This window comes from Trematomus bernacchii, unplaced genomic scaffold (genome assembly GCF_902827165.1).
Source record: "Trematomus bernacchii unplaced genomic scaffold, fTreBer1.1, whole genome shotgun sequence".
In the NCBI taxonomy this organism is placed as follows: Eukaryota; Metazoa; Chordata; class Actinopteri; order Perciformes; family Nototheniidae; genus Trematomus; species Trematomus bernacchii.
The window spans coordinates 12248029-12276021 of NW_022987593.1; the positions used below are offsets into that span (position 1 = coordinate 12248029).

Below are 27993 nucleotides of genomic sequence, written 5' to 3' on the forward strand. Positions count from 1 at the left end.
TCATTTTGACCATATTTTGTTGGTGAATTGGCGAGGAAGTTCAAGTCTAAAGCAAAAAAGCACTGATGTTGGACACGAGAATTCAGCATTTTAATACACAGCAGAATGAACATGACTTTAGTGAAGGATCTGGAGCATTTCAAAAGTCTGGACACCACCTGTTAGTATCTTATTATACTACAGGAAAAAAAAAACAGCTGTACACACGACACAAACAAACATTGTTTTGTGTCCATAACATCTTTATGGCAGTACGAGTTTTGATTAGTGAAATGTACAAAAATACATTGTGAATTATTTCTACAGCAGCTTTCAGTCTTGAATATATGGAAGTTAGTTTGTGCGGATTACATAAAGATCAGATTAATAATTATTCTAAGAAAATGTACCTGTGCAGAATCTCTCGAAGCAGAGAGGTGTATCTGCTACTTAGAAACTCCCTCTGGGGAACTTTGGGATTTTAGCCTTTGCAGACCATTTACATGCACACAAACTTATATATCACACTGCAGGAAAGGGAGACGGAACAAGTTTTCGCTGACAAATATTTCTCACAGCAGGAGTAGACCTCCCTCGCAGATTTTTGGAATAAAAATCATCACACATCACGTTGAGTCCTGAGGTTTTACGACCAGTTGATCGTCCAAATGAGCAAGACGGCCAACAGGAAATGCCCGTTGTAACTGTTGGTAGTTCCTAAGAAGGAAGAGACAAATAAATTCCCTTGATACAGGATGTTTTAAAACTATTTAGAAAACAACAATGCACTCGGATATTCAGGAAGGAAAGAACGTTTAAACCTCGTTAATAGGAACTCAATATAAAAGAACAATGAGGCTTTAAATAAAGCTTTCAGGCATATGAACGCAGCTCTAATACACGTACCTTTGCCAGGGAGGACCTCCACGTCCACTGTGAAAAGTGTCTCTCCCAGAATAGACTTTGCAGAAACTGTGTATTCCCCAGCATGCTCTCTGCTGGAGTTAGTAGGCAGGGCGACCACCTGTCCGTCTCTGAACCAGGTGACGGATGGCGGGGGGTTTCCTCTCGCCTCGCAGCTCAGGCTCTCCCCCTCCCTCACCCGCAGCTTAGTGGGACACATGAGCTGTGGACCAACTGGGAGAAACATGTCAGAGTTTTAGGTTGAGAGACATGCAAAGGACCCACAACTGGCTAGAGAGAGAGACACAGATTGTTATTTTCATTCAATGTCTTGTGTCTCTTTGCAGTTGTCTCTCTCGTGATCACTCTTTGTCTCTTAGCAGTTATTTTTGATCGCTTTGAGTAGATTTGTGGAGTTGTTTTAGGTCTCTGTAGTTGTTTTGTCTATAGTTTGTCTTTCGTGGTCGCTTTGTGTCTCTTTGTGGTTTTGTGTCTCTGTGGTCGCTTTGTGTGTCTGTGGTCGCTTTGTGTCTCTGGTGGCTTTGACTCTGTGGTCGCTTTGTGTCTCTGTGGTCGCTTTGTGTCTCTGGTCGCTTTGTGTGTCTGGTCTCTTTGTGTCTCTGTGGTCGCTTTGTGTCTCTGGTCGCTTTGTGTCTCTGGTCGCTTTGTGTCTCTGTGATCGCTTTGTGTCTCTGTGGTCGCTTTGTGTCTCTGTGGTGGCTTTGTGTCTCTGTGGTCTCTTTGTGTCTCTGTGGTCGCTTTGTGTCTCTGGTCGCTTTGTGTCTCTGTGATCGCTTTGTGTCTCTGTGGTCGCTTTGTGTCTCTGTGGTCGCTTTGTGTCTCTGTGGTCTCTTTGTGTCTCTGGTCGCTTTGTGTCTCTGGTCGCTTTGTGTCTCTGGTCTCTTTGTGTCTCTGTGGTCTCTTTGTGTCTCTGGTCTCTTTGTGTCTCTGGTCTCTTTGTGTCTCTGGTCGCTTTGTGTCTCTGGTCTCTTTGTGTCTCTGTGGTCTCTTTGTGTCTCTGTGGTCTCTTTGTGTCTCTGTGGTCGCTTTGTGTCTCTGGTCTCTTTGTGTCTCTGGTCTCTTTGTGTCTCTGGTCGCTTTGTGTCTCTGGTCTCTTTGTGTCTCTCTGGTCTCTTTGTGTCTCTGTGGTCTCTTTGTGTCTCTGTGGTCGCTTTGTGTCTCTGGTCTCTTTGTGTCTCTGGTCTCTTTGTGTCTCTGGTCGCTTTGTGTCTCTGGTCTCTTTGTGTCTCTGTGGTCTCTTTGTGTCTCTGGTCGCTTTGTGTCTCTGTGATCGCTTTGTGTCTCTGGTCGCTTTGTGTCTCTGTGGTCGCTTTGTGTCTCTGTGGTCTCTTTGTGTCTCTGTGGTCGCTTTGTGTCTCTGGTCGCTTTGTGTCTCTGGTCGCTTTGTGTCTCTGTGGTCGCTTTGTGTCTCTGGTCGCTTTGTGTCTCTGTGGTCGCTTTGTGTCTCTGTGGTCGCTTTGTGTCTCTCTGGTCGCTTTGTGTCTCTGTGGTCTCTTTGTGTCTCTGTGGTCTCTTTGTGTCTCTGTGGTCGCTTTGTGTCTCTGTGGTCTCTTTGTGTCTCTGTGGTCGCTTTGTGTCTCTGTGATCGCTTTGTGTCTCTGGTCGCTTTGTGTCTCTGGTCGCTTTGTGTCTCTGTGATCGCTTTGTGTCTCTGGTCGCTTTGTGTCTCTGGTCGCTTTGTGTCTCTGTGGTCGCTTTGTGTCTCTGTGGTCTCTTTGTGTCTCTGTGGTCTCTTTGTGTCTCTGTGGTCTCTTTGTGTCTCTGGTCGCTTTGTGTCTCTGGTCGCTTTGTGTCTCTGGTCGCTTTGTGTCTCTGTGGTCGCTTTGTGTCTCTGTGGTCGCTTTGTGTCTCTGGTCGCTTTGTGTCTCTGGTCGCTTTGTGTCTCTGGTCGCTTTGTGTCTCTGTGATCGCTTTGTGTCTCTGTGATCGCTTTGTGTCTCTGGTCGCTTTGTGTCTCTGTGATCGCTTTGTGTCTCTGGTCGCTTTGTGTCTCTGGTCGCTTTGTGTCTCTGTGATCGCTTTGTGTCTCTGGTCGCTTTGTGTCTCTGGTCGCTTTGTGTCTCTGTGGTCTCTTTGTGTCTCTGGTCGCTTTGTGTCTCTGGTCGCTTTGTGTCTCTGTGGTCGCTTTGTGTCTCTGTGGTCGCTTTGTGTCTCTGGTCGCTTTGTGTCTCTGTGGTCGCTTTGTGTCTCTGTGGTCGCTTTGTGTCTCTGTGGTCGCTTTGTCTCTGTGATCGCTTTGTGTCTCTGTGGTCGCTTTGTGTCTGTGGTCTCTTTGTGTCTCTGTGGTCGCTTTGTGTCTCTGGTCGCTTTGTGTCTCTGTGGTCGCTTTGTGTCTCTGGTCTCTTTGTGTCTCTGTGGTCTCTTTGTGTCTCTGTGGTCGCTTTGTGTCTCTGGTCGCTTTGTGTCTCTGTGGTCGCTTTGTGTCTCTGGTCGCTTTGTGTCTCTGGTCGCTTTGTGTCTCTGTGGTCGCTTTGTGTCTCTGGTCGCTTTGTGTCTCTGTGATCGCTTTGTGTCTCTGGTCGCTTTGTGTCTCTGGTCGCTTTGTGTCTCTGTGGTCGCTTTGTGTCTCTGGTCTCTTTGTGTCTCTGTGGTCGCTTTGTGTCTCTGGTCGCTTTGTGTCTCTGGTCGCTTTGTGTCTCTGGTCGCTTTGTGTCTCTGGTCGCTTTGTGTCTCTGGTCGCTTTGTGTCTCTGTGGTCGCTTTGTGTCTCTGGTCGCTTTGTGTCTCTGGTCGCTTTGTGTCTCTGTGATCGCTTTGTGTCTCTGGTCGCTTTGTGTCTCTGGTCTCTTTGTGTCTCTGTGGTCGCTTTGTGTCTCTGTGGTCGCTTTGTGTCTCTGGTCGCTTTGTGTCTCTGTGATCGCTTTGTGTCTCTGGTCGCTTTGTGTCTCTGTGATCGCTTTGTGTCTCTGGTCGCTTTGTGTCTCTGGTCGCTTTGTGTCTCTGTGGTCGCTTTGTGTCTCTGGTCGCTTTGTGTCTCTGTGGTCGCTTTGTGTCTCTGTGATCGCTTTGTGTCTCTGGTCGCTTTGTGTCTCTGCGGTCGCTTTGTGTCTCTGTGGTCGCTTTGTGTCTCTGTGGTCTCTTTGTGTCTCTGGTCGCTTTGTGTCTCTGTGGTCGCTTTGTGTCTCTGGTCGCTTTGTGTCTCTGGTCGCTTTGTGTCTCTGTGGTCTCTTTGTGTCTCTGGTCGCTTTGTGTCTCTGTGATCGCTTTGTTTCTCTGGTCGCTTTGTGTCTCTGTGGTCGCTTTGTGTCTCTGGTCGCTTTGTGTCTCTGTGATCGCTTTGTGTCTCTGGTCGCTTTGTGTCTCTGTGATCGCTTTGTGTCTCTGGTCGCTTTGTGTCTCTGTGATCGCTTTGTGTCTCTGGTCGCTTTGTGTCTCTGGTCGCTTTGTGTCTCTGTGGTCTCTTTGTGTCTCTGTGGTCGCTTTGTGTCTCTGTGATCGCTTTGTGTCTCTGGTCGCTTTGTGTCTCTGGTCGCTTTGTGTCTCTGTGGTCGCTTTGTGTCTCTGTGGTCGCTTTGTGTCTCTGTGGTCTCTTTGTGTCTCTGGTCGCTTTGTGTCTCTGTGATCGCTTTGTGTCTGTGGTCGCTTTGTGTCTCTGTGATCGCTTTGTGTCTCTGGTCGCTTTGTGTCTCTGGTCGCTTTGTGTCTCTGTGGTCTCTTTGTGTCTCTGTGGTCGCTTTGTGTCTCTGTGATCGCTTTGTGTCTCTGGTCGCTTTGTGTCTCTGGTCGCTTTGTGTCTCTGTGGTCTCTTTGTGTCTCTGTGGTCGCTTTGTGTCTCTGTGATCGCTTTGTGTCTCTGGTCGCTTTGTGTCTCTGGTCTCTTTGTGTCTCTGGTCGCTTTGTGTCTCTGTGGTCGCTTTGTGTCTCTGGTCGCTTTGTGTCTCTGTGGTCGCTTTGTGTCTCTGTGGTCGCTTTGTGTCTCTGGTCGCTTTGTGTCTCTGTGATCGCTTTGTGTCTCTGGTCGCTTTGTGTCTCTGTGATCGCTTTGTGTCTCTGGTCACTTTGTGTCTCTGTGATCGCTTTGTGTCTCTGTGATCGCTTTGTGTCTCTGTGGTCGCTTTGTGTCTCTGTGGTCGCTTTGTGTCTCTGGTCGCTTTGTGTCTCTGGTCGCTTTGTGTCTCTGTGATCGCTTTGTGTCTCTGTGGTCGCTTTGTGTCTCTGTGATCGCTTTGTGTCTCTGTGGTCGCTTTGTGTCTCTGTGGTCGCTTTGTGTCTCTGGTCGCTTTGTGTCTCTGGTCGCTTTGTGTCTCTGTGATCGCTTTTGTGTCTCTGTGGCTCGCTTTGTGTCTCTGTGGTCGCTTTGTGTACTCTGTGGTCGCTTTGTGTCTGTGGTCGCTTTGTGTCTCTGTGGTCGCTTTGTGTCTCTGTGTCGCTTTGTGTCTCTGTGGTCGCTTTGTGTCTCTGGTCGCTTTGTGTGTCTGGTCTCTTTGTGTCTCTGGTCGCTTTGTGTCTCTGGTCGCTTTGTGTCTCTGGTCGCTTTGTGTCTCTGTGGTCGCTTTGTGTCTCTGGTCGCTTTGTGTCTCTGTGGTCGCTTTGTGTCTCTGGTCGCTTTGTGTCTCTGTGGTCGCTTTGTGTCTCTGGTCGCTTTGTGTCTCTGGTGCGCTTGTCTCTGTGGTCGCTTTGTGTCTCTGTGGTCGCTTTGTGTCTCTGTGGTCGCTTTGTGTCTCTGGTCGCTTTGTGTCTCTGTGGTCGCTTTGTGTCTCTGGTCGCTTTGTGTCTCTGTGATCGCTTTGTGTCTCTGTGATCGCTTTGTGTCTCTGGTCGCTTTGTGTCTCTGTGGTCGCTTTGTGTCTCTGCGGTCGCTTTGTGTCTCTGCGGTCTCTTTGTGTCTGTGTGGTCGCTTTGTGTCTCTGGTCGCTTTGTGTCTCTGTGGTCGCTTTGTGTCTCTGTGATCGCTTTGTGTCTCTGGTCTCTTTGTGTCTCTGTGATCGCTTTGTGTCTCTGTGATCGCTTTGTGTCTCTGGTCGCTTTGTGTCTCTGGTCGCTTTGTGTCTCTGCGGTCGCTTTGTGTCTCTGCGGTCTCTTTGTGTCTGTGTGGTCGCTTTGTGTCTCTGGTCGCTTTGTGTCTCTGTGGTCGCTTTGTGTCTCTGTGGTCGCTTTGTGTCTCTGTGGTCGCTTTGTGTCTCTGTGGTCGCTTTGTGTCTCTGGTCGCTTTGTCTCTGTGGTCGCTTTGTGTCTCTGGTCGCTTTGTCTCTGTGGTCGCTTTGTCTCTGTGGTCGCTTTGTGTCTCTGTGGTCGCTTTGTCTCTGTGGTCGCTTTGTCTCTGTGGTCGCTTTGTGTCTCTGGTCGCTTTGTCTCTGTGGTCGCTTTGTGTCTCTGTGGTCGCTTTGTCTCTGTGGTCGCTTTGTGTCTCTGGTCGCTTTGTGTCTCTGCGGTCGCTTTGTCTCTGTGGTCGCTTTGTGTCTCTGTGGTCGCTTTGTGTCTCTGTGGTCGCTTTGTGTCTCTGTGGTCGCTTTGTGTCTCTGGTCGCTTTGTGTCTCTGTGGTCGCTTTGTGTCTCTGTGGTCGCTTTGTGTCTCTGTGGTCGCTTTGTGTCTCTGTGGTCGCTTTGTGTCTCTGTGGTCGCTTTGTGTCTCTGCGGTCTCTTTGTGGTTTTGTGTCTCTGTGGTCGCTTTGTGTCTCTGTAGTTTTGTGTCTGTCGTGATCTCTTTGTGTCTCTGTGGTCGCTTTGTGTCTGTCGTGATCTCTTTGTGTCAATGTGATTACATTTGACTGTGGTTATTTTGTGTCTCTGTATTTTTTGTGTCTCTTGTGGTAACTTTTTCGCTCTTTGGTCGGTTTGTCTCTTTAAATGTATTCTGGGTGTCTTTGTAGTTTTTTTTTTAAGTCTCTTGTGGTCACTTTGTGTCTCTGATTTATTTGCTTCTCTTTGTAGTCGTGTTGCCTGTCTTTGTAGTTTGTATGTTACTCATGTGGTTGCTTTGTGTCTCTTGTTGTTGCTTTGAGTCTTTTTGTGGGGTTCTTTGTGTCTTTGTAGTTGTTTAGTCACTTTTTGTTTTTTCTCTTTGTAGTGATATTTCTTTTTGTGTCTCATTAGAGTTCTTTTAGGTCTCTTTGCATGGCCTTCATAGTCTTTTTGGAGTTGTTTAAGGTCTCTTTGTAGTTGTTTTGCAAATATATAGTTTTCGTAAACCTTGCTATTGTTTTGGACTTTTTCTTGTTATATATTTGATGGTGTTGCCCCTTGTGTAGTGTGTTTTGTGTCCCTTTTAGTTCTGTGTCTCTTCCTTGTTTGCACGTCGCTTTTTGAGTGATATTTTTGCCAGTGATGTCTCTGACACTGTGGGTCCTTGGGCCTGTGTCAATAAGCATGTTTACTAATCCTTATGGGTGAAGAGGAGTTTGAAAAGTTGTTCAGAGACCCATAAGAGACAACTTAATGATAAACAGGTTAAATCATACATCCTCAATTCGTTATAAAATATGAGCAGTTTCACTCACAGAGGACAGCAGCAGTGAGTTTCTCGGACTCCACCACTGGAGGAGGCTGTGGTCCTTCAGCTCCCAGCTCCAGCTTTGCTTCACACCAGAACTCGACTCCATCATCTTCTTTAGTGGAGATCATGTTCAAAGTGAAGACCTCACTAACTGGTTTCTTATCTGTGTTTATGCTGCTCTGCGTGTGACCCAGTACCGTCTGTCCTTTGTAGAAAGTCACTCTGAGGTTGTTCACAGGAGCAACATCCTGAACTTCACACTGCAGAGTGAACTGCTGACCCTCAGACATCGGCCTGGTGTGATTTACGAAGCTGATGGACACATTATCTGGAGGCTCTGAGGAAACAGAATAATATAAACCTCACAGAAAAGGATTTATGTCCTAACATGTAAGAAGGAGAAACTTATGAACTCACTGTAGACTGTCAGAGAAAGGTTTCTTTTGCACTGCCCTCCCTGTTCAGCCATTGCATAACACACAGGCTCCATGCTCCATTCAGTCATCCTCTCCACACTCCAGACCAGAAAACAATCCATCGTGAACTCAGGAGCTGCCTATAGTGGCAAAAAGTCCAACAAAACAAAGCTATTGATATTATGTTCAGATGAAGACTAAACAAGAGAATGCTTCCTCTGGCTGGTTCTAGCTTAAACCATGGATGTATTAAAGGTCACCTATTATGCAAAATTCACTTTTTCTTGTCTTTTATACATAAACATGTGTCCCCTCTGTAAAGAGATTCTGAAAGTTTGAGGAAAAAAAGATTCGCTCACTTTTTGTCCTGATCCATTTATATAAAAACCTGTCTGAAAATGAGCTGATCAGATTTTGAGATGTCATAATGTTTTTTTGGGTTGTGCAACCATTAGCCTATAATCAACCAAGGTAACACCTGCCCACCTTATCACCTGAATCTCCTAGAGCAACATTGTGTTTTTTTTTTAAACCAAATATCTCTCAGAGGGGCGTGGCTAGCAGCAGTTCATTAGCATTTAAAGCTACAGACACAGAATCAGCACTTTTGAAACAGGGCTGAAACAGAGGGGATTATGGGATGCTGCAATGATCTGTTTGGTGTTTGGAGCCAAACACTTCAGAGACATGTTTTGTATATATCTGAGACCTGTAATATATTGATGAAAAAGAGTATAATAGGGGACCTTTAAGATACAGCGTCAGAAGAGGGGCCATTCAATTCAATGTCAGCTGCTCACTGGCGCATGAAAACGGACATTTTGCTGTAGGTACAGTGGCAAGAAAAAGTAAGTGAACCCTTTAGAATAACCTGCATTAATGTATAATTTTGTTTTAAATATGGTCTGATCTTCACCTAAGAACAATAATCATTCAACAAACACAATCCATTTGTACTAAAAGCACACAAATGATTGTTTAGTTCTTGTTCATATTGAATAAATCATTCTTACATTTACAGTGTAAGGCAAGGCAAGGCAAGTTTATTTATATAGCACCTTTCAACACAAGGCAATTCAAAGTGCTTTACAAAAATGGAAGACATTATGGAAATGGCATTTAAAATCAGTCATTAAAAAGAAAAGATAATAAAATAAACATTAAAAGAAAAAATACATGGATAAAAGTTACAGTGCAGTTTAAGATGTGAATAGTTCAATTAAAAGCAGCGGCAAAAAGAAAAGTCTTCAGCCTGGATTTAAAAGTAGTAAGAGTTGCAGCGGACCTGCAGGTTTCTGGGAGTTTGTTCCAGATATTTGGAGCATAATAACTGAACGCTGCTTCTCCTTGTTTAGTTCTGACTCTGGGGTCAGAAAGCTGACCAGTCCCTGAAGACCTGAGAGATCTGGATGGTTCATAATTTAGCAGTAGGTCAGACATGTATTTTGGGCCTAAACCATTCAAAGCTTGTGTAAGTTGGAAAAAGTATATGAACAACACAAGTAAATTGAGTAAGGAGTTAGCACACATCGTTTTAATCTATCCGTTTTTTAGAAATGTTGTTGAGCTATTTTGACTTAGAGTAATAACCATAAGTTCACATCCTTTTTCTTGCCACTGTATAAAACATCCAGGGACGTGGGCCCATAGAGAGTGCGCATTTGCAATTTCTTAAGCCTCGCCTTCGATCTGCAAGCCTCGGCTCAGTTGAATAAATACAGAGGGAAAAAACCTAAATATTCAGCTTTTTACCATTTTTAGGGCCCAATGAATCTCTTACCAGTGAGACTACCCAACCAAGACCTGAAAACCCCGCCGTCGATAAAGAGCAGTTGGCTGTGACTGGATCTCCAAACCTGTGACAGGAAAGTTAATTTCTTAATTTTTTCACAGTAACATACCTCCCATACAGTAAAGCCAAGACAACACGGGGGATAGGTTCAAAGTAGTGCTAGTCCAAGCCTTTTTCAAGGACATGGTTGGTATAAATGGACAAGGATATAAAATCTGAGTAAATTGTTAAAAATCCTTCCCAGTTTATCAAAGTCCAAGATGATGTCTTTGAATGACTCTGTATATCAATTTAATATGATATAATACAGAGAAAAGCAAGAAATATTTTGATATAAAAAGGTATAAAATAGCACGTTTAACTTGTAAAAGTACTATTATTAATGGATTATTTGGCAATTAATTAAAACTCCATAGCTCTAAGGGTGAAACATTAAAAAAGTAATTTACCCGATGCTATTGTCACCGTACTTTAATGCTTTGGTGTGAATTTACATGTATGTTGATTCAGGAGTTTACATCTCCATCACCTAAGAATTGTTTATAATAAATAAAAGGTAGACAGACTGGAAAAATGCTATTTGGAATTTAGCTGAAGACCCTTGAATCATAATTCTTTTAAAATTGATAAAAGGAAAACTTAGCAGACCAAATGTTAATTGAAGACCCTTTAAATCACAGTAATCCCCGACATACAGTACCTGACCACCAGAGAGGAGGGGGTCAGCGTCAGCGGGCAGCCGACCTCTGAGACGCTGAGAGGAGAAGAGGGTGGAGACGGGAGGATCCTAGCTGAGGGAGAGGGAGGCGAAATCTGCAAAGGAAGAGGCGGAGCAGGCGTGGAAATGGAAACAGGGGAGGAGGTAGCTGAGTGCACAAGAGGGGTCAGGGAGGGAGAGGAAGAAAAACACAATCAGTCACTTTAATATGAAAAAATACAAATATTTCAAAGGCTCCCTATAGTCATTTTGCATTCTGAAAGTTTTAGTAACGGGTAAAAGTACTTTCTCTCAAAGAATACATAACTTCAATACGAATTTTCTTTAAAGGTCCCCTATTCTACTGTTTTTCATCAATATATTATAGGTCTCAGATATATACAGAACATGTCTCTGAAGTGTTTGGCACCAAACAGATCATTGCAGCATCCCATAATCCCCTCTGTTTCAGCCCTGTTTCAAAAGTGCTGATTCTCTGTCTGTTACTTTAGATGAAAATAAGGAGCCACTCCCCACGCCCCTCTGAGAGATATTTGGTTAAAAATAACTCAATGGTGCTCTAGGAGGAGATTCAGGTGATAAGGTGAGTTAGGGTAACCCTTACCTTGGTTGGTGATTGGCTAATGGTTACACAAGCCAAAACATCGTTATGACATCACAAAGTGGCCAAAATCTGATCAGCTCATTTTCAGACAGGTTTTTATAAAAATGGATCAGGACAAAAAGAGAGAGAATCTTTGTTCCTGAAACTTTCAGAGTCTCTTCACACAGAGGGGACACATGTTGATGTAGAAGAGACATGAACAAGTGGATTTTGCATAATAGGTGACCTTTAATGTTTGTGTTGTCTTCCCTTCAACTGTGCAACTTTGTCCTGGTTTTACTGTTCATATATAATCATTAAAAAATCATCATCCAAGTCTGCTATACACCTTTTAAAGCCGCCATTATTCCAACTTATTACCACATGTGTTACTTTTCTTATTGGCATTATGGTAAATAAATGTCATTTATCCTTATACCTTATTCTTGATTCATAAAAAGGCTAACATGTTGACTATATTCGATACCAGAAGAACTTAAAGTGGACCTATCATGCTATATTTGAATAATATAGTGTAGGACCATACCTATATAAGGCATATTCATACTTTTTTTTTTTCAAAATACCAAACAGATCATGCATTTTAGCCATGCCTCATTTCGCTCAATTTGAAATTTTTTAGCTCTGTTTTTGCAAGGGCTGATTCTGTGAGAACAGCACCACCTACAGGCCTGGCATATGTACTACAGCGTCTCCAGGGCTTTCGAACGGCAATGGCCGTGGCTGTCTCCTCCTGATTGGTGGAGTTGGCCCAATAGCCGTAGCGCCACTGTCCTGACGTCAGGACAGTGTTCAAATCTGGATCAGTTTTAATCAGATCCGTTGCAGCCCCTTTTTCAGAGATTTGGGTATGGAGGAAAATAGAGAGGGTTGTGTTTTCTGACACTTGGTGAGTTCCCTGGAACACCGGGGACACATATTCATGTATAAAAGACGTACAAAAGTGCATTTTGCATGATAGGTCCCCTTTAAAGGGGCCCTATCCTGCTTATTTTCAAGTTCATATATGAAGAACGAAATCTGAAACGTGTTATTTTTTAAGCAAATGGATGAAATAACCTCCAATCCCGACAGAAAAACATTTAGACAATGGGTCTACTTGGAAGGCTAATAAAGTTTAATCACAAATTGAAAGTCTTAATGTTTTTTTCTTTTGTATATCTTCATATCTTTATATTGTTGTATTTATGAGTCATTTCCCTTTCCTTACATAATACACTCAAGGGTCAATTGAATTTTGCCATCCCGTGAAATAATACTGTTTCTCGCTGATCTATTGTGAACCATTGTTTTGTGGCGCTGAATACACCCAGTGTGTTCCTCTGAGGAAGGAAGGACACCCTGCCCAAGTGAAAGAAGTCGCTCCTCTTTGCTATGACCATTGTTCCCTGAACCCTGAGTTTGTTCTGACGCCTATCAGATGATCTCACTCACAGTAGCTCTCCGGGGTGTGTGGGTGGGTGTGTGTGTCGGCATACCGGCTGTCAAAATTAATAGCTCTGTTTCCCACATGCCAGTCAGCAAAATGAGTGAATGATGTCCATACTGACCGTGGCAAAACAGTGTTTCTGTCTTTTGTAAAATCAGGAATCAAACCCCAGCCTTAAATATATAATCAGTAGTACTTCTATTCTTTTATCTGATTACAAGAATACGTTTCCTGTATTTGGTACGTGAAATTCTGCTTACAATGTTCAGAACTGCCAGTGTTTTCATAGAGACAAGATTATTCTTATTTTCCAGTGAGTATATTACTTTATGTTAAGTTCAGTAGATATGTCAAAATTGTACAAAAGTTTAACTATACTTTCTGTGATTTACTACTAGTCAGTGATGGTAATACTCATATCCTTTACTTAGGTTCAATTAAATAAACCCTTTATTATGTATGTAATGAAGATATGTATTAAGTATTTAAATATTAGTAGCAACAAATTAAACTTAATGTATTAAACACTAATGTTGTCATAGTGCAGAATTTGGATTATTATTACAATTCAACCAACTGCTATAAACTGTTATTCAACTTTATGAGGTGTGGAGAAATGTCCTTATTAGCAATGCGTTAAATGTTATTAAATTATATATTTTGTTAGATTTTCTTAGGATCTACTTGCATAAGAAACAAGCTGAATGTACTAACAATTACAATACTTTATTCTGAAAACTGCAGGATTTCCAGTATAAAGTACCATAAAATGGACACATTAAGTACAAATACATCAACATCATACTTAAGTAAAGTAAATGTACTCACTCACTTATTTTGCCCAACTACTAGTGTTTTCTTCACTGTTTTAAATGATATCACAGTGATGATTTCCCCTGAGTTATCCTTTCTACCTGTAGTTCCAAACATGGGGTTTCTACACCAAATCTAAGTGATTCAAGATTCATTCAGATAGTGGCAAATAAAACATATTATTGCTCCCCAAAAAACTGGAGTGTTACCTCTTTAAATCTGTAAACAACTTTTAAAATAACACAACATGAGAAGGGACAACCCCTCTTAGGTTAAGCTGCTCTTACATTCACAACCTGTGACAAAGACAAGTACATCCACAGCAGAATTCACTGTGAGAGCTCACAAGCCCAAAATAACTGTTTCTGTTTCAAATGTACCGTCTTTATCACCTGTTCTACGCTGACTGTTTCCACATGGAGCCAACTTTCTCACCCCATATCCTCTCATCATGCCTGCATTCATCCAGCTGTCATTCCACCCACCTGAGATGAACAAGCAAAACAGCAGACGTGTGATTGGCCTTCCAGACGCACACATCCTTAGTCTGCAGATCTTACGTCTCAAACACCGGGACTGGCTGTGTGAAGCTGGCAGAAACACAGAGTAACTTCTGAGGAGCAACACGGAGTACCTCAGGTATTTATGGGAGGGAGGGTGGGTGTGTATCCATGTTTTTTTTTAGCGTTTGTCTGAAGCTGATGATGGGGCGATTCCTTCACTTTGGCCCCTGAAACCAACCATGGGCGTTCTCTGTTAGTAAATCAAGAGAGGAAGGAAGGGAGGGTCAAGAATAATGCAGAGGGAGAGGTGTGTGTGTGTGTGTGTGTGTGTGTGTGTGTGTGTGTGTGTGTGTGTGTGTGTGTGTGTGTGTGTGTGTGTGTGTGTGTGTGTGTGTGTGTGTGTGTGTGTGTGTGTGTGTGTGTGTGTGTGTGTGTGTGTGTGTGTGTGTGTGTGTGTGTGTGTGTGTGTGTGTGTGTGTGTGTGTGTGTGTGTGTGTGTGTGTGTGTGTGTATACATTATTTTGTTTCTTTCTGTTGAACTGAGGACGTCCTGATACTTCTTCCCTAACTTCAAGAATGCTCCTTTTATTATTGACAAGCTTAGCCCCCCCTTTTCTTCTCTCTTTGTTTAAATATGCAACGCAATCTCGACCCTTCATCTTTCACTATGCAGACAGTGATGACTGCCTTGCAAAGAAATGACAAAGAAAGCTGAATGGTTTGATTCTTTATCCACATTCGATAAATGAAAAGGTGTCGCGTTAAAGCCTTGTAATTTATTTTATTTTATATATCTTCTAAAGGCTGCTCATATATAAACATTTGAAAAAGTGGAATCAGTATCCTCATGTCCTTTACTTCAGTACTGGTAGAAACACTCCATTACAAGTTAAAGTCCTAGTTTCAATATGATACTTAAGTAAAAGTACAGAAGACTTGACAGCTAAATGTACTTGAAGTATTTAAAGTAAAAGTACTTTTCATGCAGAATGGCTCCATTGAGAAATGTTTCTACAATATTTAAATCTTTCTTTTGATCATACAGTAGGGAAAGGGACATTTTGATCTTTGATTTTTATCGTCAAAAAATAAATGTTTTCCCCTCATTTTACAGTGAGTTAATGACTTTACGTAAAGTGAAATACCAAAGTAAAGTACAAGTATTAAACAAATTCGACTTAAGTAAAGTATTTTTTAACTTTTCAGGAAATGCTTAAACTTTCAGATCATAAACTCAGTTACTGTAAACCCACGCTACCTGCCAGGAATCAACCCCCAGACATACAAACAACTATACGTCATCTGATGCTTTACTCCATGGAGATAAGACAGACTATCGGACATCATCAGGTGGACACAAACACAACTTAAAGGGCCCATGTCATGCTTTTCTGGTTATTACCCGTCCCCTTGTGTGTTATGAAGGTTTTTATGCATGTAAACGGTGTGCAGAGTCACAAACCCTCAAAGTACAACCTGTAGCGGGTAAAACTCTAACACAGAAAATACCTCCCCAAAACGCCTCGTTGGAGATACGTCATTGTCCTTTTGATTCTTCCATTTCGTTCCGGGTACGGCATGATGTCAAGCCGTACCCGGAACGAAATGGACCAATCCGTGGAGCCGTTACGTTACGTCCGCGGAGCCGTTACATTAAGCCCCCGCTGATTGGTCCAAATTGACCAATCCACGGACTTCCTCACACACACATCTGTGTGCAGGGAGCATGCAGCTCAGCTGATTTCTCCTCCCTGGCTGCAGGCTGATAACAGACAGTTGGGATCGCGGCGCAATTCTCTCTGCAGACCCATTCTCACAGCGTTTATCAACCTTTTTCTTATTCAATATCAAGCCACACTTATTGTTTTTACTTCGGCTGTGACTTTGTGTGTGCTCAGGATGAGTTTGGCTGTGTTTCACTGTGTATCGCTAACAACGAAACAACACCTCCACGGAGCTCAGCGCGATTCACAACGTCCCGACCAATCAGAGCACACTGTGCTCACAGGGAGGGTGGGGGCTGGAGCTATTGGAGCTACAACGAGCCGTTAAAGGCAGAGAGTGAAATTCAGTGAATACACGTAGTTTACAGAGATGCTGTATGAGAAACCAATGTGAGTTTGGAAAAATGCACAATATAAATCTATTCTAGAATGGAACAATGGAATTATTAAATTAAAACACCAGATTATCGTTGTTAATTACACAACATTGATTGGTTTAAATTGTGTGCAATGCTTTTGTGTTTTTCCCCTTCGATTCGGAGAAACAAATATTTTTTCGGAGTTTAGGATGGCAGAAGACACTACACTACCCAGAATCCTCAGCTATCGTTTAGGACTGTGTGCTTTGTTTGACAAACCCCGTGATTAGTTCTCAAGCTCTGTGATTGGTTGACCTCCAACTGCATTCCATATGAAAAGAAACGTTTCGTAAAAGATAAAATCATACTTTATTCAGCAGTGCTTGCTTTACTCTTTGAAAGTCATCACATGAATGCATTGTAATGAATGGTTTGGCTGCATTAAATATTACACATCTGTCGTAGTTCTTTATTTATCTACAGAGATCGGGCCTCAGAATAGACCGGAAACTATTCTTTTACTGTTCTGTTTTAATTTCACAATAAAGTTAGTAGTAATAATTTGTTTTGATATTATTGTTTTTTATTAACTACTAGACCGCTGGGTCATGTTAAGACCATCTTTTCCGTGTTGCTGTGGGTTTTTTCCATCGCTTTTGTGTTACAAATATCAAAACAATAACAAAATATATCCATCGTAAACTAAACCGGAAACAGCAGTATATTTTATTTTGTTAACACTGTAAACTTGACAGCTTTTTAACCCGCACCTCCTACTGGTTAAAGCACGTTATTACGCGTTTAGAGTAATTGCAATGCAGGTAGATTGTGTTGCGGACTGTTTAAAATGCCTTTTTCTTAATGTCTTTCATTTTTGTAAAGCACTTTTGAATGTGTTATATTTTATGAAAACATTTAAATATTAAGAGTATATACAAAATAGGAGGAAAGTAGAGGGTCAATGATAGAAATATAGAATAGAAAATATCAAGAAGATACTGTAAATGGTATCTAGAATAAAACTGTTTAGTGCCGGATGTACAAAGATATTAATAGGAGGATGTGCAAAACAGACAAACTAATTAGGCTTTATTTAAACATTAAATAATACTTTAGGTTTTCTTTTAAATACATGTAAGCAAAAAGCTTTGGGGGTATCTATATTAAGCCTGACAAAGTATTTAAAGTACACACATATTGATAGATCTCTTGTTGAGGAACCTATGAGCCAAGTTTGTCATCATTGCATAACTACACCGTAGTTGTGTATATGATATTTCAATAAACCTTTGAAAATCTTGAAATCTTGAAAGGGATGTGCAAAATAGCCATTATATACATTTGATGAACAATTAGAGAATAACGAGTAATGAATATGCTTTATAGGGATCTGCAGATAAATATTTAGTCTTCTCAAGCGCCAACTATCAAATATCTCGCCTGATTGTTGGCACTTGACAATCACCTTCACTGAATTTTACTCAGGTGTAACTAAAGTCTGATTTAAGGGTTGTTTACAGTATATTTCACATCATTAATCCAAATCTGTAAAGTAACTAAAATAAATGTAGTAAAAATACCAGGTTAACCTTAAAGAAAGCCCTCAGGATTATAAAAGACCCCCATCACCCCAGCCACAAACTGTTCTGTCTGCTGCCGTCTGGCAGGCGGTACCGCAGCATCCGGACTAAAACCACCAGATTCAGGGACAGCTTCATCCCACAGGCCAGAAGACTATTAAACACCTGAACTTTGAAACAACATCCATAACATTCATCTGGCTGCTACTTAGAAATGATTTGTCTAATATATCATATTCCAATCACTTGTATATAGACTCTGTTGTGCACCAACAGAAATGTTAAAGTCTAGTCATGTTTCATGTTTTGTTTAACCATTTTCTGTCTTGTCTCTCCTTCCTATCCTGGTGTGTGTCTCCCGCCCTCATCAGCGTCAGCCCGGCCCCTGATTGTCCCCACCTGTGTCTTGTTATCCTGTGTTTAAATTCCCCTGTCTCCCATGTGTTCTTTGTCAGTTCGTCTTGTCTCCATGCCTGTAGTCAGCGTACCAGCGATTAATATTTTCATGTCTCAAGCCTGATTCATGCTCCTGAGTTATTTTATAAAGTTTTGTTCCTCACCTAGTGAGCGAGTTTCTTTTGTGCCTTCAGATCGTTTTTTCACCTCGTTAAGAGTGTCGATCATTTTTTGTAAACAGATCTTGAAAATAAAGTATATTGCTTATACTTTACCTCTGTCTCCCGGGTCGTGCATTTGAGTCCTTTTCCTTGTGTATCCAAGTTCGTGACAGAACGAACTGACCACAATGGACTCAGCCGACCCAAAGAAATGTCATGCCGTCCTGTCGGCCCAAGGAGAGAAGATTTTTTTCCATGAGGAACAGCTGGGCTTAATCAGCCAAGGAGTTAAAGAGCTTGTAGGAAGCCAGGCCAAGCTCCAGGATTCCGTCTCTAGATACAACAGCTGACGGATCACATGCAGCAATTCTTCGCTCACCTACAGACTACTCCGCCGATGGCGTCATTCACAGCTGACTGCCTTCCTGTCGAGGATCCTGCTGGCGCTGTCAACCCGAGCCAGGCAGTTTCCTCCTCACTACGGCTGGCTCTTCCTGAGAGGTTCTCCGGAGATTCCATGAACTGCTGAGATTTCCTGGTTCAGTGCGATCTGCATTTCCAGCACACCCCAGGGACTTTCTCATCAGACCATGGTAAAGTGGCGTTTATTGTGTCCCATTTAACGGGAAGAGCAGCAGCCTGGGCTACTGCAGAATGGTCCAGAGACTCTAAGCTTTGTTACTCTTTAGCCGACTTCACAGACACTATGAGTCACATTTTTGACCACCAGTCACCTGCTACAGAGGCCAGCAGAAGGCTTCTTCAGATGCGCCAGCGCAACCGTCAGGTGGTTGATTATGCCATCGAGTTTCGCACAGCAGCAGCAGACAGCGGGTGGAATTGTCCAGCTCTTCGTGACGCTTTCCTGACTGGACTTTCGGATCCAATAAAGGACCAGCTGGCTCCTCTGGAGGTGCCACGAGACCTGGAGTCTCTCATCGCTGTATCTATCCGGATCGATAACCTGCCCGCGGCTTCGGACCGTCAGAGGACAGCACTTCCGCCTGACTCAGACGAACCCATGCAGTTGGGTAGGACCAGGCTTTCTTTGGAGGAGAGGCAGCGCCGCCTTCGGGAGGGTTGCAGTTTCTACTGTGGCCAGTCGGATCACCAACTCGCCTCATGTCCGGGAAAAGACCGAGCTCACCAGCCAAGAGGAGGGCGCTGGTGAGCAAGCTTCCCACAGACTTCCCTCCTCGACCTGTTACTCAGGTAAATTGTTTTAATAACAATCAGGCCATTGACCAGGGAGTGCTTATAGACTCAGGGGCTGACGAAAGTCTTATGGACTGGGGCATAGTCAAACAGCTAAAAATAAATACTGTTCCGCTATCTCGCCCTATTAACGCCAGTGCTTTAGACGGTCGTCTTTTGTTCACTGTTACCCACTGCACAGAGCCTATTCGGATCACTGTCAATAAGGACCATACACAAGTTATGCAGTTTCACATTTTCGAATCTGCTCAGCACCCGATTATTTTGTGTTTTCCGTGGTTAAAAATTCACAACCCACACATTGACTGGCGCTCAGGGAAAATTAAGGAGTGGGGAGAGGATTGTATTAACAGGTGTAAACATTCACGCTCTGTTAATGCACCAACAGACCCTGATAGGATCATTATAGATCACCCTGACTATCCTGATCTACAGAAAATACCTCCTTGTTACCACGATTTAAAAGAAGCCTTTAACAAATCGAAAGCCATTTCACTACCTCCTCACCGATCTTTTGATTGCTCCATTGATCTCCTACTGGGGGCTCCCATTCCCAAGGGAAGACTGTATTCAATCTCAAGGCTCGAGAGAGCGGCAATGGATGAGTACATTTCCTCTTCTCTCAAATCAGGGATTATCCGCCCTTCATCTTCTCCAGCTGGAGCGGGGTTTTTCTTCGTAGGAAAAAAAGACGGTTCTCTGAGACCCTGCATAGACTACAGTCCTCTTAATGACATTACGGTAAAGAACCGCTATCCTCTGCCACGCATGTCCTCTGCTTTCGAACTACTTCAGACTGCCAAGATATTCACCAAATTGGATTTAAGAAATGCATATCACTTGGTTAGAATAAGGAAGGGGGATGAGTGGAAGACATGATTCAACACTCAGAGTGGCCACTATGAGTATCTTGTAATGCCTTTTGGACTGTGTAATGCACCGGCTGTGTTTCAGGGTTTTGTGAATGAGGTTTTGCGGGAGTTTTTGAATATTTCTGTGTTTGTGTATCTCGATGACATTTTGATTTTCTCACCAGACATTAAGTCCCATGTTAACCATGTCCGTCAGGTTCTGCAGAAACTGTTTGAGAATCAATTATATGTCAAGGCAGAAAAATGTGAGTTCCATGCAGAAACTGTGTCTTTCTTAGGATACATAATATCTCCTAACCAGATACAAATGGATCCTGCCAAAGTCAGTGCAGTTTCCGATTGGCCAACACCAGACTCCAGGAAAAAGGTTCAGCAGTTCCTGGGGTTTGCAAACTTCTACAGGAAGTTTATTAGAAACTTCAGTTCTGTTGCTGCTCCTCTGCATGTTCTCACTTCTCCTAAGGTTCCCTTCAAGTGGACTCCCCAGGCTGACGTCGCCTTCCAGCGCCTAAGGGTAAAGTTCACCACAGCTCCCATACTCACCATTCCGGATCCCCAGCACCAGTTTGTGGTCGAGGTCGATGCTTCCAATGAGGGTATTGGAGGGGTGTTGTCTCAAAGATCCGGTGAAGACAACAAGATGCATCCGTGTGCTTACCTGTCGCGTAAGTTGACAACAGCTGAGAAGAATTACGATGTGGGAAATAAAGAACTGTTAGCAGTTAAAGCGGCCCTCGAGGAATGGAGACACTGGTTAGAGGGGGCAGAGCAGCCTTTCTTAGTCTGGACAGACCATACAAATCTGGAGTACATCAGAAAAGCTAAACGCCTTAACTCTCGCCAGGCCAGGTGGACACTATTTTTTAGTAGGTTCCACTTCACACTCTCTTTTCGTCCCGGATCTCAGAATCGAAAACCTGATGCTTTGTCTCGCCTCTACGACCCAGAACCACTTGCCATAGAGCCCAAGACCATCCTTCCACTAAACCGTGTGGTCGGAGCGTTTTCCTGGCAAGTAGAGTCGGATGTAAAACAGGCTAATGTTTTGAACCCGGCACCTAGCGAGTGTCCAAACAACCTGTTGTTTGTCCCTGTGTCTCTCCACTCCAAGGTCATCCACTGGGCCCACACGTCTGTGCTCTCGTGCCACCCTGGTGTAAAGAGGACCATGTTCAGGATTAAGCAGCGGTTCTGGTGGCCAGCCATGAAGAAGGATGTGGCGGAGTATGTAGCGGCTTGCCCTGTGTGTTCTCGGAATAAAACCTCGTCCCAGGTCAAGATGGGCTTGCTTCAGCCGTTGCCGGTTCCCCAACGTCCCTGGTCACACATTTCCATGGACTTTGTGACAGGACTCCCATCATCCAGAGGCAAAACTACGGTCCTGACAGTGGTGGACCGGTTCTCCAAGATGGTTCATTTCCTTCCCCTAACCAAGCTTCCCTCTGCCAAGGGTACCGCAGAGGTCATGATGAACCAGATATTTAGGATCCATGGATTCCCTAATGACATTGTTTCCGACCAACACACTCTCACTCCCTAAACGTCTAGGAGCGACGCTTGGTCAGGGTCCCGTGGCGTGCAGTTGGGACGCGCCGAGGCTCCTTCAGCTTCATAAACGGACGCAAAGAGCTTTCAACTGATTGCAATGTATTCCCATCGGCGGCGGTATTTGACGCTCAGGGAAGCCCCGCATCGGTCCATGTCGGCGGCATTTAAAGGCAATGTGAGCGTCCATTCCCATTGGATAACGGAGGATTTTACACCCGGAAGTAACTATTCTCCTTACTGTCGATTGATTTTACAGTGATATCTGCACTACTCATCAACTCAAAAACACCAGATTATCCTTGTTTATTACACAACATTGATTGGTTTAAATTGTGGGTAATGCTTTTGTGTTTTTCCCCTTCGATTCGGAGAAATAAATATTTTTTCGGAGTTTAGGATGGCAGAACACTACACTACCCAGAATCCTCAGCTATCGTTTGGGACTACACCATGTGCTTTGTTTGACAAACCCCGTGATTAGTTCTCAAGCTCTGTGATTGGATGTTCGACGGCACACTATCCAAATCAAGACTTGAACGTGTCCTACCCCCCCCCCCCCCCCTCCCCCCCCTTAGGTCGCAGGCTCCTCCAACAGTGCAACACAATAAAACAGATACACAGAAAAAATAGTGCAAGTAAATACAAAAAGAAAAATAGTAAAAAGTTAAATAGCGCAATAAGAGTCTATATACAAGTGATTGGAATATGATATATTAGACAAATAATTTCTAAGTAGCAGCCAGATGAATGTTATGGATGTTGTTTCAAAGTTCAGGTGTTTAATAGTCTTCTGGCCTGTGGGATGAAGCTCTCCCTGAGTCTGGTGGTTTTAGTCCGGATGCTGCGGTACCGCCTGCCAGACTCTTCATTGTAAGAGTCGAGGGTGCACTTTGTGTGCGTGTGGGGAGTGTTGCAGTAGAAAATTCAACTGTAGCGCCCGGTACCTTAATGGGAAACCCTACATGTTTGAGCATCCTCTATGGAACATCAAGCTACCCCACAGCACCCCCAAAAGAAAATCTCTGGCGCCACCACTGTGGGCTAAGCCCCGAATGTTTCCAGGTCCAGGAAACGCCCCTGGCTGGCGGTAAAGTTGGAGGTAATAGCAATGTGACTATCAGTGGTAATGTTGCCACTAATCTTTAAGCAATGTTCGCAGCAATGTAAGCATAAATTCTGAGGGTGGTAAAGTTGGGGGAAATAGAAATATGATCATCATTGGCAACGAGGGCAGCATTGTCGGCAGTAATGTGGGCAATGGTGCTGGTAGTTTTGCTGGCGGTATTGTTGGTGGTAATAGTAATATAACTAGAGAATCCAATTCCTAAAGAAATTGCTAGTGGGAATGCTTTATGCTGAAATGTAATGTGTAAGAAGAAAGTGAAGAATTTAGATTGAAATGATACATGAACACTGGGGGCTTGAATGTGTGATGAGAGAAGAAAATAAAGTAAAAAGGCTTGGAAAAGCAGCAGAATATTTGAACTGCAAACTTTTGAACTAACTTGATGGCGAATGATCTGTCGCCATGCCAACGGCATTTGATGACATCCCATAATACGCTTAGATGCATTGATGGCTGCATCGTTACCAAACCTGTGAGGTTTTGGGCCGTTTGGAGCATTTTCACTGAAGTTATGAGAAAACCGTGTTTCATGGTGAGCATTGTGTTGCCATGGCAACGGCATATCGCGTAGATGTCTTCACGGCTGGACTGTTGGCACACATGTGAAGTTTTAGCACTTTTTGAACATTTTCATAGGAGTTATAGCGACATCATATTTTATGGCGAGGGATGCCATGGCAACAGCTTTTGAGGAAAACTCACTAATGGCACATAGACATGTTGAGGACTGGACCATTAACTGTCATCTGAAGTCTGGTGGTGTTTGGACCATTTGCATAGGTATCATGACAACATCGTGTTTTAAGGCGAGGGATGCGTTTCCATGGAAACAGCCTATGGTGAGATCTCAGATTTGGCGTAGAGCTGTTGAGGCATGGACCGGTGATATACAAGCGAAGTTTGGGGGCGATCGGACCGTGTCCATTGGAGTTAAAGCGACATCGTGTTTCATGGCGAGGGATGCGTTTCCATGGAAATGGCATATGATGACACCCCATAATTGACATAGAGCTGTTGAGGGCCGGACCATTAACCATTATCTGAAGTCTGGTGCTGTTTTAGACCATTTGCATAGGTATCACGACAACATCGTGTTTTAAGGCGAGGGATGCGTTTCCATGGAAACGGCACATGGTGAGATCTCAGATTTGGCGTAGAGCTGTTGAGGCATGGACCGGTGATATACAAGTGAAGATTCGGGGACGATTGGACCGTGTCCATTGGAGTTACAGCGACATCGTGTTTCATGGCGAGTGGTCTGTCGCCATGGCAACGGCATTTGATGACACCCCATAATACGCTTAGATGCGTTGATGGCTGCATCGTTACCAAACTTGTGAAGTTTTGGGCCGTTTGGAGCATTTTCACTGAAGTTATGAGAAAACCGTGTTTCATGGCGAGCATTGTGTTGCCATGGCAACGGCATTTGAAGAAACCCCATAATTGACGTAGAGCTGTTGAGGGCTGGACCGGTGATATACAAGCGAAGTTTGGGGGACAATCGGACCGTGTCCATTGGACTTACAGCGACATCGTGCTTCATGGCGAGTGGTCTGTCGCCATGGCAACGGCATTTGATGACACCCCATAATACGCTTAGATGCGTTGATGGCTGCATCATTACCAAACCTGTCAATGTGACATCGTGTTCCATGACACAGGTGTTTATATTTGAGCAAACGACGACAGCTGTGTGTCACCAATAATGTATAAAATAGGTGGAACATGTTGAAGTCAGTATGAAGTCTCCATCAGACAGAAAATAATAGGCTCAGACAGTCTGTTAAACTCCAGTGACCACGTCGTTAGCTCAAACACGAACACCTGTGTGTTATGACATCATCGTGTTCCATGACACAGGTGTTTATATTTGAGCTAACGAGGTGTGCAGAGATCAAAGGTTTCCATTGTTCTGAATGAGAGATAAACCTCTTACATGTGAACGTTTTGTCAAAGAACCGTAACAGATATCTGTGAATATTCAAAACGTGAAGCATGTCAAGGAAGTTGAGTATCTGAAGTGTAATTTGTGTGTACTTTCGGGTTAATAATGTGGCCTTTTTGGCAGTTTAACTAAAGGTGTGCGGCTGCTACCGTGAGGAAATATCAGCCTGAAATTACAATGGGCTTTAATGGAGGCATGTTGAACGTTTTTGTCACTTCATGCCCTCAAGAGGCATTTTGTTTAATTATTTTTGCTTAATTATTTGTCATTTTTCAAGCTACGAGATGTTTTCCTACGTTTGTCATGAAAAATTATGTCTCAGGAATGTAGGGTTTGGGAATTATGGCAGTTTAAAAAGAAATATATGAAGGCAAATTTCAAACTGTCCTCCACTCTAACTCTGACATCACGCACTCTGCCTTAACGAGCTGCGCAATGTTAAAGTTAAAATGTTAAAAATGTGATGAATTATGGGCTATATCTCTGGAATTATGAAAGTTATGAATGAAAAATGTAATAGCCATCGATTCCCGACCGAGCTGAACGTTTTGATGTTTGAACGGAGTTTCTGCGATGTTCAATGCGGGAGGAGAAGAGGTGCAAAATTCCGGCGGAATAATATAGAATTTCGTGCGTAGAAGAACAGATGGTTGGAATGCTGTTAACAGCATTCCCACTAAATTATCCTTGGAAATTCTGGCAGTACTGTTGGGAGTAATGTGGGCAGCAATGTCGGCCCCAAATATTGGCAGTAGTGTCAGAATAGATAATAGATCATTACTGGTAATGTTGCCATGAATGGTGGCGGTATTGTTGGCGTTACCAGTAATGTGATATTATGATATAAATGATGATTGAGCGATGTCGGCAGTAATACTGTCAGTATAGAGGGGTGCAGAAACGAGTCCTAAATCCCGGTTCCCTTGATATCATTTTAATCATGACATAACACCATTTGATTTAAGGTACCACCAAACAAGCCTCGCTTCTCAACTTACTTTTTAAGGCATGATCAAAATTACAAATTGCCAACTTTAATAACTTGAGTCACAATCCATGGTATGTGGTATGTCCCTGTTAGTCACTTTTTACTGTCTCCTGGAAACAGTCTGCGTTGTCATCAATTCAAGGAATTTAAATATAATGTATTGTCATTGAGCAGCACAGGGTTGTATAATGCTAGCAGCGGTTCTGCATTAGTATTTTTTAAGCTTCAGTGCATTGAGCTCTCAGAACTGCAGAATAATTGTGTTTATCCCTGTTATTACTAAATTATAATTTGCCTGCCATCTCTATTACTGGACCAGTTTAGCCAATCTTCAAACATATTTTAAGACTGCATCCTTGAAAACAATGGTCAGAATGAACTTCTGTACTTAGTTTATATAACTGAATCCGAGGATAACAGTGAGACGTGGTCAAAAGCTATATTTAAAGCTAGTTAGTGGACCTCAAATTGAGATTTTTGAAAGAAAATGTTTTACTTCTTTGTTTTCTAGTTGTTACTAGCCATGCAGATACGTTTTGCAATAATGTCAAAACTTCTCTTGTTTTAAAAGAAACCATTGACTGTAGTTATAATGAAACAATAAAAAAATGTCTACATCCAATCTTAAGTGAGTGCATTTGTGTGTCTTTCTGCATTATTGTGTATTTTCATGTATTGTTTGTTTGTAATTAAATTAGCAGTAAGTAAAAGGTTTATCAATTATACACGACAAGAGGTTCTTTGAACAGGATGTTTTTTTATCTTGGATTATTTGGGAAAATTATATTTTGGTTTGTGGGATAAGGTCCGTCTCCAAGTTTGGCAAATGTCTCATGTTTACTTGTGAAATGTTCACTACAAGCATCAATCTGGAAGAGAACACTCATTATTTATTGCATGCTTATCCATGTCATAGTTCATACATTTAGTTTAAGGGAAAACAATTGTAAGATTATGAGATATAAGACTATTTATTTTTTATATTTACTCACCCTTAAATTCAAATACTGCTCTATGGTTGTCTTTTCAGGTATTCAAATTTGTATTTCTTTGACTTTTAGAGTCAGATTTCTCACTTAAGTAAAAGTAGAAATACTACATTGTATGAATACGTTGTTACAAGTAACGTATTAAGTATTGGCATAATAATATACTGAAAGGAGGCAGTTGAACAGATATACATCAAAGAGGGCTTGAGCACCTGCCCCTTTGCCCACCTATAAGAGAAGTGCCCTTTTTAGAATGCACTTTTTTTATTTACAAATCAATTAAATTGTCTAAAATAAAGCAAAAAATAAAAACCTGTCTAATACACATTATTTAAAGCTAATGTGTTGCTTTTATAATTGTGTGCCTAATTATGACATGATATGTTAATTATATTGAACTACATACATTTTAATATCCCTTAAAACTGTCACAAAAGTAGATATTCCAGGAATACATTTTATAGTAACAAAAATCGTTGGTGTGCCTTTTTTTGAATTTGGTACGCACAATCATTTGAGTACTAATAATAATTGTCCCATTTTAGAATCATATTTATTAAATCAATGGATTATAATAATTCACCCATTAATGTGTTCATCGCTAGCTAGCTGCGCTAACGGATTTAAGGAGCTGTTTCAACAACAAGGTGGAGGAGAGTCCTCTCCTGTCAGACTGAGAGGCTGATAACCTCAGCTCAGTGAGGTTAAGGACTCTCTGGGTGTTTAGATAGATAACTTAGTCTAAGTTCTCAGTGGGTCTCAAACAGTTTGGTCACCATTTATTTAAACACATATTTCCCCCCTCATATTTGAGGGGGGAGTGATTACTGAAATATGCATGAATACAAAAAAAAAAAGTTAACTAGGTGAAAAAAGGTAAGATACACTTTTAAAACTTGTTGAGAGCTAAAACTAGTCTTTGCTGCTGCCGGAGCAGGGGGGAGAGGGGGGAGAGGGGGGAGACAGGTGCCGCAGGCCCTTGATTTTGCAGAACTTCTTTAAATGTTTGTAATTGTTCATTAGGAAGTGGACCAGCCATAGCTTCCCTTTAATCTAAAAGGAAAAAAAGGAAAGTAATTTCACTATTGTAAATTGCTGAACTGAGTATTTATAATCAAACTCACAGAAACAATGAGTTTGATAATAATACAATTACAATATCCAAACTTTGCAAAATAAGCACGTGTTTTCTAATAAACTGTGAAGTCTACAATGAAAGCTTAAGAACTGTCCTAAAACCCCAGAATAGCCATTGTAAACTCTTTATAGGCTACCTCCTTAAAAAAAAAGGAAAATCACGAAAGACATGCAAGGAGTGAGCAAAAGTCACACATATTGACTGAATATGAAACAGGTGCAACTTCAAAAAAAGATTTTGATTATATCCCTTACCGTATGATGCACCTGCAACTTTGATACACAGCAAGAAAGTTGAACTTCTTTGCTGCGCTGTTGTGTGGGTTCAGACTTTAAAGAGTTC

The 27993-nt window shown here is 42.6% G+C and overlaps 1 protein-coding gene across 1 annotated transcript; it reads right to left on the bottom strand.

The window, feature by feature from the left end:
• Nucleotides 1–68: 68 nt before the first annotated feature.
• Nucleotides 69–27987, bottom strand: LOC117482195 (hemicentin-2-like). Its single transcript, XM_034130209.1, has 8 exons — nt 27906–27987; nt 13593–13860; nt 10244–10409; nt 9532–9607; nt 7753–7891; nt 7340–7672; nt 886–1116; nt 69–696 (listed from the first exon to the last, which is right to left on the bottom strand). The coding sequence occupies exons 2-8, from the start codon at nt 13645–13647 to the stop codon at nt 626–628; spliced, it is 1071 nt and encodes a 356-aa protein (XP_033986100.1). The 5' UTR covers nt 13648–13860; nt 27906–27987; the 3' UTR covers nt 69–625.
• Between the last annotated feature and the right edge of the window lie 6 nt (nt 27988–27993).